Genomic DNA, 9,035 nt, shown 5'->3' with positions numbered 1-9,035 from the left:
GGAGGGCAGCCAGGGACCAGTAAAGGAACAGAGCCTGGGACCAGCAGGACCCCTCCCCTGGGACACAACGCCCCCCCCCCTGCCCCCAGACCCCCCCCCACGCCTCAGTTTCCCCCAAACCTCCCCATTTTTACACCAGGCTGCAGCAAAAAAAAAAAACACACCACCATTTTGCCATTTTGCATCAAAACAACCCCAGAGGTGGCCCTGGGGGGGCGGGGGGGGGGTGTTGGGGACAACCCAGGGCCATGTCCCCCCCCCTCAGTGCCACCCCCGGGGCCGCCCCTCCCTCCCGGTGCCCGATTTAGGGGCTGACGCGGGGCTCGCTGTCACTTCGCCGCGTGACACCGGGGCCGCGCTCGGTGCCTCTCCGCCGCCACCGAGCCCCCCTCCCAGCCCCCAAAAGTTTGTTTTTTTGCCCTATTTCCCTCTTTTTTCAGCCAAGAAGATGGCGCAGCCGCCGAAGGCCTGCGTGCACACGGAGAACCTGGGCACCGGCAAAGCCATCGCCGTCCTCACCTCCGGGGGGGACGCGCAGGGTAAGGAAGGGATGGGACCCCCCAAAACCCACCCTGGTTGGGCTGTTTGGGGATAAAACAGGCTAAAATGGGGCAAAACGGGCTAAAATGGGGCTTGCGTGCGCCTGGCTCTTGGGGCTCGTTGCTTGTTGTGTCCCCCGGGTGGTTTCTGGGGGGGTCTCCGTGGGCTGGTGGGGGACAGGAGGGTTTGGAGCTTGGGGGTGACGCGGTAACGACCACCAAGAATGGTCTGTGATGACAATTTCCAGTCCTGATTTGGTGTAAATTATAGGAATTTGCGCTAATTGCCCTGCACGGGGACACGATCACCCCAGAGCTGCCAGCAGCCCTGGCGGGGATGTCCCCGAGGTCCCCAAACCGGGGACACGCAGCGCGGGGTGGCCGAGGGAAGGAAGCCAAAACCTGGGGGTTTCAGGCAGCGGGATGGCCCAAAACCACTCAGATTGAGCCCAATTTTGCTGTCTGCCCTCGAAGGGGGCCTCATCGAGGCCAGGGGGCTCTGCTTTGCCTCAGCGCCACCGCGGCGTGCCACCAGCTGTCCCCAACACCGGCGTCACGCGGCCCCGGCGCCGCTAAATGTCAGCAGGGCAAAAATAACCCGCAGCTGCGGGGCCGGGGGGGGGGGGGAGGAAAACAAACAGGGAGCTTTGCGAGATGAGGGCTATGGGGGGGGGGGGACACACGGGGATGGCTTTAGGGCCCCCCCCCCCCACCCCAGCCCCGGATTTGGGGACTCTCCTCTCCCCGCAGGCATGAACGCGGCCGTCCGCGCCGTGGTGCGCGTGGGCATTTACACGGGTGCCAAAGTCTACTTCGTGCACGAGGTTGGTGCCCCCCCCGCCCCCCTTTTACCCCCCCAAACCCCCACGGGGACCCCAAATCACCGCCGCTTCCCCCCCCCCCCCAATATTTTGCAGGGCTACCAGGGGCTGGTGGACGGCGGGGACAACATCAAGGAGGCCACCTGGGAGAGCGTCTCCATGATGCTGCAGCTGGTGAGCCGGGAAGGGGGGGACACCGAGGGGGGGGGACACAACACGGTTTTGCCCCCCCCTTGACCTTCTCAGCTGTAACCCAACGCCACGGGGGCGAAGGGCCGAGCCCGAAAATAACCCGAAACCGGAGCCGCCCGCTGGCACCCGCGCGGCGGGGAGCACGGCGCCTGTTTTTGGGGTGCCGCTGCTTGTTTTTAACGACGATTTATCTTTTTTTGGGGGGGTGGGCGCCCCCCAGGGCGGCACGGTCATCGGCAGCGCCCGGTGCCAGGATTTTCGGATGCGTGAGGGGCGCCTGAAAGCCGCCCGCAACCTGGTGAAGCGCGGCATCACCAACCTCTGCGTCATCGGCGGTGATGGCAGCCTCACCGGCGCCGACACCTTCCGCGCCGAGTGGAGCAGCCTCCTGGCCGAGCTGCTGAAGACAGGTACGACCCCCCCCCCAAAAAAAAAATCCCCCTGGTTGTCTTCCAACACCTTCCTTTAAGCGCGTTTTGCACAAAAATGTGGTTTTCGCCACACCGGGATTTGGGCAGTTTTGCCCCAAACGGGTAGGGGGAGGCAGCGGGAAGGGGGGGTGTTGCCCCACACCCTCGCCACCCCGTTTTTTTAGGGGGGATCACGGCGGAGGAGGCGAAGAAGTCGAGCTACCTGAACATCGTGGGCATGGTGGGCTCCATCGACAACGACTTCTGCGGCACCGACATGACCATCGGCACCGACTCGGCGCTGCACCGCATCATGGAGATCGTGGACGCCATCACCACCACGGCCCAGAGGTGACACGGGGACGGCCCCGTCCCGTACCCAGGTCCCCCCTGCTCCTTCCCCGTGGTGTAACTTGGCCCCGCGTCTCTCGCAGCCACCAGCGGACGTTCGTGCTGGAAGTGATGGGTCGGCACTGCGGGTACGTCCCCACGCTGCCTCCGGGAGCTGGATGCCAATGAAAAATGGGGAAAAAGCCCCAAACGGCCTCTTTTTCTGCCCCCACAGCTACCTGGCTCTCATCACCTCCCTGGCCTGCGGCGCTGACTGGGTCTTCATCCCCGAGTCCCCTCCCGAGGATGACTGGGAGGACCACTTGTGCCGGAGGCTGACAGAGGTAGGGTGGGCTCCAGGGGGGTGCCACCTGCCTGTCCCTGTCCCCATCCCTGTCCTCGTCCCCATCCGTATCTCTATCCCCATCCCAGTCCCCATCCTTGATCCCATTCCATACCTTTTTCTGTCCTTGTCCCCATCCCCATCCCTGTTTTATCCTTGTCCCTATCTACAACCACTGTTTTGTCCCCATCTCCATCCCTGTCCCTGTTTGGTCCCCATCCTTGTCCCCATCCCATCCCCCTTTCTGTCCCCAACCCCACCTCCATCCCCATTCCTATTTTGTCCCTGTCCCCATCCCATCCCTGTTCCTGTCCCCATCCCCATCTCCACATCCCCACCCCCATCCCTATTTTGTCTCCATCCCATTCCCATCCCCATCCCTATCCCTATTCCTGTCCCCACCCCTCTCCCCATCCCATCCACATTCCTGTCCTTGCCCCCTCCCCATTCCCATCCCTATTTCATCCCCATCTCTGTCCCCACCCCGCTCCATGTCCCCGTCCCCCTTCCTGTCCCCCTCCTCACCTCCACCTCTCCCCCAGACCCGCCTGGGCGGCTCGAGGCTGAACATCATCATCGTGGCCGAGGGCGCCATCGACAAGCACGGCAAACCCATCACCTCCGACGACATCAAAAACGTAAGCGGGACGGCGGGAACCCCATTTCCACCCCCATTTTTGGTCCGGGGGAGGGTCAGGCACCCCATCCCTGAGCCAAACCCTCCATCTTGCAGCTGGTGGTGAAGCGTTTGGGCTATGACACCCGGGTCACCATCCTGGGCCACGTGCAGCGCGGCGGGACGCCCTCCGCCTTCGACCGTGTCCTGGTAGGTGGCTCCATCCCCCCGTCCTGTGCCGGTCACAGCTAAACGGGGCCATGGTGACGTCCCTGTCCCTGTCCCCAACCCCGTCCCTGTCCCCCTAGGGCAGCCGCATGGGCGTGGAAGCCGTCATGGCCCTGCTGGAGGCCACCCCCGAGACCCCCGCCTGCGTCGTCAGCCTCTCGGGCAACCAGGCCGTGCGCCTGCCCCTGATGGAGTGCGTGCAGGTGGTGAGTGCGGGGCAGGGACACGGAACAGCTCAGGCTGCTGCCATGCGAACCCACCCAGCACAGTGCAAACCCATCCACCACGATGTAAACCCATCCACCACGGTGCAAACCCACCCAGCACGGTGCAAACCCGTCCAGTGCATTGCAAACCCAGCCCATGCGGTGCAAATCCACGCAGTGTGCTTGCTACAAACCCCTCCAGTGTGATGTGAACCCGGCCAGCACGGTGCAAACCCACCACGTGCGGTGTGAAGTCGTGCAGTGTGCTGCAGACCTGGCTGGCGTGGTGCAAACCCGGCTGGGTGTGCTGCAAACTGGCTGGTGCAGTGCAAATCCGTCTGGTAACGGGGCAAAAACTGACCAGCACAGTGCAAAAGCATCTGGAATGGTGCAAAACAACCCCTGGCATGGTGTAAATCTGTTTGGTATGGGGTAAAAACATCCAGCACGGTGCAAACCCATTTGGCATGGTGCCAAAACATCCCTGGCACAGTGCAAACTCATCTGGTATGGGACAAAAACATCCAGCACGGTGCAAACCCATCTGGTATGGTACAAAACCGTCCCTGGCATGGTGCAAACCTCTGTGGTATGGGGCAAAACCCATCCCTGGCACAATGCAAACCCATCTGGCACAGCGCAAACACATCTGGCATGGTGCAAAACCCACCCCTGGCATGGTGCAAACCCATCTGGTATGGGGTAAAAACATCCAGCAGAGTGCAAACCCATCTGGTATGGTGCAAAACCATCCCTGGCACAGCACAAACCTGTCCCTGGCATGGTGCAAACCCAGCCAGTGCTGTGCAAATCTGCCCAGAGTGATGCAAAACCATCCCGCGTGGTGCAAACTCAGCCGGCACGATGCAAAACTCATCCACTGTGACACAAAACCCGGCCGGTGTGGCACAAACACATCGGCACGGCACAAACCAAGTGGGCACGGCACAAACCAGCCCGTCTCTGCTCCCCGCAGACCAAAGACGTGACAACGGCGATGAACGAGAAGCGCTTCGACGATGCCCTGAAGCTGCGGGGCCGGTGAGCACCCACAGCACCCACAGCACCCACAGCACGTCCCTCGTGGGGCTCTGCTCATCCCGAGCGCTCCCTCAACTCTCCCTCTTTCATTTCATTTCATTTCATTTCATTTCATTTCATTATTTCATTTCATTTCATTTATTTCATTTCATCTATTTCATTTCATCTATTTCATCTATTTCATGTCATTATTTCATTCTTTCCTTTTTCTTTTTCTTTTTGCAGGAGTTTCCAAAACAACTGGAACGTGTACAAGCTGCTGGCGCACATCCGCCCGCCCTCCACCAAGGTGAGGCGTTGAGGAGGGGGCAGCGGGGGGCACCCCGAACCCCCCCTAAAACCATCTCCTCGCCCCCCCCAGAGCGGCTACACGCTGGCCGTGCTCAACGTGGGCGCCCCGGCCGCCGGCATGAACGCGGCTGTGCGCTCCACCGTGAGGATCGGCCTCATCCACGGGCACCGCATGCTGGCGGTGCACGACGGCTTCGAGGGGCTCGCTTTTGGGAAGGTGGGTGAGGAAATGGGGGGGGGAAAGGGGGTGCACGGGGAAAGGGGGTGCACGGGGGAAGGGTGCAGCCCCCAAACCTGCAGCCCCCAGGGATGGGGCTCCCCTTGCAGCCTTGCTCGGGGGTACCCCAATATTGATGCCCGACCTGCACGGTGAGGTCGGTGCGCCCCAAAACTCTCCTCCTCCTGCTTCTTCTCTCCCCCCCAACCCCCCAATTTTTGTGTTTGGCTTCCCCCCTCCCACGCTGCCAGGTGGAAGAGATCAGCTGGGAGAGGGTCGGCGGCTGGACGGGGCTGGGTGGCTCCAAGCTGGGGACGAAGAGGTAACGCCGCCCCGCGCAAACCCGGGTGCGGGGGCCCGGGCAAAGCCCACCCCCGGAGGTTTTACTCCCCCCCAACACTTCGGCCAGGACCTTGCCCAAGAAATACTTTGAGGAAATCAGCGCCAACATCAGCAGCTTCGGCATCCACGGGCTGATCATCATCGGGGGCTTCGAGGTGAGCGGGGCAGCAGTGGGACAAGGGTGGGGGGCAGCTCCTGGTGCCCGTGCCTTCATTTTTGGCTGCCCCCCCCCTCCCCCAAACTCCTTCCCAAGGCCTTCACGGGCAGCCTGGAGATGATGGAGGGCAGGGCCAAGTTCGAGGAGCTCTGCATCCCGCTCTGCGTCATCCCCGCCACCGTCTCCAACAACGTCCCCGGCTCCGACTTCAGCATCGGCGCCGACACCGCCCTCAACACCATCACCACGGTGCGGCACCTAGCCCCCCTGCTCCCCCCCCGTTAATTAGTCGCCCCGTTAATTAGACGCCGCCCCCACCGTGGAAATGTTTTCTTGCTGCCCTGCAGACCTGCGACCGCATCAAGCAGTCGGCGGCGGGCACCAAGCGGCGCGTGTTCATCATCGAGACGATGGGCGGCTACTGCGGCTACCTGGCCACGCTGGCGGGGCTGGCGGGGGGCGCCGACGCCGCCTACATCTACGAGGAGCACTTCAACATCCGTGATCTGCAGGTGGGGGCCCCCCCCGACACGCAGCACTCCCCTCCCATCCCCAGGGCACCGCGGCGGGGCCAGGGCTGCGCTCGTCCTCTTGGTGTGCCCCAAACGGAGCCTGGTTGGAGGGGTGGGGGCTGCCTCCATCCCTGTGTACCCCAAAACGGAGCATCATTTTAGGGGTGGGGGGCTGCCTTTATCCCTGTGTCCCCCCCCCCAAATTGATTCCCATTTTAGGAGTGGGGGCTGCATTTATCCTTGCCCACATCGCCCCCAATTAGAGCCACATTTTAAGGATGGGGGCTGCCTTGATCCCTGGGTACCCCAAAACAGAGCATCATTTTAGGGGTGGGGGCTGTCTTTATCCTTGCCCACATCGCCCCCAATCTGAGCCCCATTTTAGGGGTGGGGGCTGCCTTTATCCCTGCCCGTGTCCCCCCCAGTCTGAGCCTCATTTTAGGGGTGTGGGTTGCATTTACCAATTCCTGTGTCTCCCAAAACTGAGCTTCCTTTTAGGGGTGGGGGCTGCCTTTATCCCTGTGTCCCCCCCAAATTGATTCCTATTTTAGGAGTGGGGGCTGCCTTTATCCTTGCTCACATCCCCCCCCAAAACTGAGCCTCATTTTAGGGCTGGGGGCTGCCTTCATCCCTGCTCACACCCCCCCCAGCCAAGCACCACCACAGGGACAGGGCCACCCCATTAATCCCCCCCCCGTGCTTCCAACACCCACCTCCCACCCGGCTTTTCCTCACCCCCCCAGATCAACGTGGAGCATTTAACCGAAAAAATGAAGACGACGGTGAAACGGGGGCTGGTGCTCAGGTAAGGACGAGGCCGGGGGGGGGCCCATGCCCTCGAGCTGCCCCCCCTGAGCCCGGCCCCATCTCCTCATGCAGGAACGAGCGCTGCAACGAGAACTACACCACCGACTTCATCTACAACCTCTACTCCGAGGAGGGGAAGGGCATCTTCGACTGCCGCAAGAACGTGCTGGGGCACATGCAGCAGGTACGGCTGTGCCCCAAACCACCCCGCGAGGGGCTGGAGCCCCCCCCCGGGACGCAGCTCTCCCTGCTCTGCCCCGTCACCCGGTGCCGTTTGTCCCGCAGGGCGGCACTCCGACCCCCTTCGACAGGAATTTCGGCACTAAAATGGGCGCCAAGGCGGTGGCTTGGATCACCGGGAAGATCAAGGAGTGCTCCCGGCACGGTGGGTCCTGAGGAGGGGGGGTCCCGGGCATCAGAAATAAACCAAAGCCCCCTGAACACATGCTCGGGGGTCTCGGGGAGGGGGGGCGAGGTGCTGAGGCTGCTGCTGCCCCTCCTCACAGGTCGCATCTTCGCCAACACGGCCGACTCGGCCTGCCTGCTGGGCATGCGCAAGCGCAGCCTCGTCTTCCAGCCCATCACCGAGCTCAAGGAGCAGACAGATTTCGAGTAGGTGCCCCCCCCGATCCCCCCCGGGGCTGGGGAGGAGGAGGAGGAGGAGGATGACGATGAGGAAGAAGGCTGCGGGCTGGGAGCGCAGCCGGGGCGCTTCACGCCGCCCTCTCCCCCCTGGCAGGCACCGCATCCCCAAGGAGCAGTGGTGGCTGAAGCTGCGCCCCATCCTGAAGATCCTGGCCAAGTACAACATCGAGCTGGACACCTCGGAGAAGGCGCACCTGGAGCACGTCAGGCAGAAGAGGATCTCCCTCGAATCCAACATCTGAGGGGCGACCGGGGGCCCTGTGCAGCTTTCCCGCAGCCGGGGGGGGGAGGGGGGCATCCTCGGGGTAAATTCGGGCTGGGTGAGACCCGGTCGTGTGTTTCGTGGGCTTTGTGAGCAGAGCGGCGCTTCCCCAGCGGCGGGGGGAGCGAGGGCTGTGCCCCACGGGGAGCTCTTTAGTTCTGAATTCCCAATTAAGACGCTTCAATAAAACCGGCACCGCTCACGGCGGCGGCAAACTCACCCACGGGCGGAGGGAAACGCGGCACCCTCGTGACTCCCACCCCTTGCTCGACCCCACAGCCGTGTTCCCAGCACAGCAGGAAGGAATTAAAGCCCTAAAATCTTCTTTTTTCCCCCCACGTTTCTCCCATTGCAGCCAGCACCCAGGTTTACCTTCCTCACCCCACCCCGGGTGCCCGTTGCAGCTCTCCCGGAGGATCCCCGGCCGCCGACGCGGTGCCAAAACCGTGCCCCACCCCGGGAAACCCCCCCGAGGAGAGCAGGGCACCCCCCTTACCCCCCCGGCCATCGACACAAACCTCCTCCAGGCCTTGCGAGGAGCCGTTTATTTCTGTACACACAAGCTGGGGACGCGGTGGGCTGGGGGCGGGCAGCGGCTCCGGGGGGGGTTTCGCCCCTCACCCACCGTCGGGAGCGAGAGGCAGCGACCCGGGGAGCTGCTGCCAGCGCCTCCGCACGCACGCGGTACAAACACACACAAATAAAACCAGGCACGAGGCGGGGAGGGGGCAGCGCAGAACCAAACCGAGAGCTCTGATGGCAGAGGGGAGCCAAAACCTCCTGCTCGGGAGCGTTTCGTGCCCGGAGCGGAGCCATCCTGGACGGCAGGGAAATGTTTTCTTCTTTTGCAGAAATTGTGGCCAAATTTCCGGGGGGAGAGCAGCGAGTGCTGGGCCCCAGTGACATGGGGACACCAGGCCCTGGTCGTGGGGGCCTCCTCCCCTCGCTGGCCTCGCGCCCCACGAAGGTTTCTCGCTCCTGCGGGTGCTGTGCTCCCTCCAGCTCCCCTCCTTCTGCCCCTAACGCGCCGTTACGTCTTAAAACTCAGGGGGACGGGGGTGAACGAAGCTGCCCCG

General features: G+C 62.9%; 1 protein-coding gene across 1 annotated transcript; it reads left to right on the top strand.

The window, feature by feature from the left end:
* The first annotated feature begins 329 nt into the window (after window positions 1–329).
* On the top strand, window positions 330–8,161 carry PFKM (phosphofructokinase, muscle). Its single transcript, XM_082781388.1, has 22 exons — window positions 330–539; window positions 1,290–1,363; window positions 1,457–1,534; window positions 1,773–1,962; window positions 2,148–2,313; window positions 2,397–2,441; window positions 2,528–2,636; window positions 3,178–3,273; window positions 3,369–3,461; window positions 3,560–3,685; window positions 4,662–4,726; window positions 4,952–5,015; window positions 5,088–5,234; window positions 5,486–5,556; window positions 5,644–5,731; window positions 5,830–5,982; window positions 6,081–6,245; window positions 6,989–7,050; window positions 7,125–7,236; window positions 7,338–7,437; window positions 7,559–7,664; window positions 7,792–8,161. Exons 1-22 carry the CDS (start codon window positions 449–451, stop codon window positions 7,937–7,939), a joined length of 2,349 nt encoding a protein of 782 aa, XP_082637514.1. The 5' UTR covers window positions 330–448; the 3' UTR covers window positions 7,940–8,161.
* Window positions 8,162–9,035: the final 874 nt, after the last annotated feature.

Source organism: Aythya marila (assembly GCF_965140915.1).
Source record: "Aythya marila genome assembly, chromosome: 30".
In the NCBI taxonomy this organism is placed as follows: Eukaryota; Metazoa; Chordata; class Aves; order Anseriformes; family Anatidae; genus Aythya; species Aythya marila.
The sequence above is the reverse complement of the archived record's forward strand: the minus strand, read 5'-3'. Positions and strand labels throughout refer to the sequence as shown.

What these genes read in the sequence shown, in the direction of transcription:
- PFKM (XM_082781388.1), top strand. Translation starts at nt 449, where the DNA reads ATGGCGCAGCCGCCGAAGGCCTGCGTGCACACGGAGAACCTGGGCACC. An exon ending in AAGTCTACTTCGTGCACGAG is followed by an intron (nt 1,364 to 1,456) that starts GTTGGTGCCCCC and finishes AATATTTTGCAG; the next exon opens with GGCTACCAGGGGCTGGTGGA. An exon ending in CCTCCGACGACATCAAAAAC is followed by an intron (nt 3,274 to 3,368) that starts GTAAGCGGGACG and finishes TCCATCTTGCAG; the next exon opens with CTGGTGGTGAAGCGTTTGGG.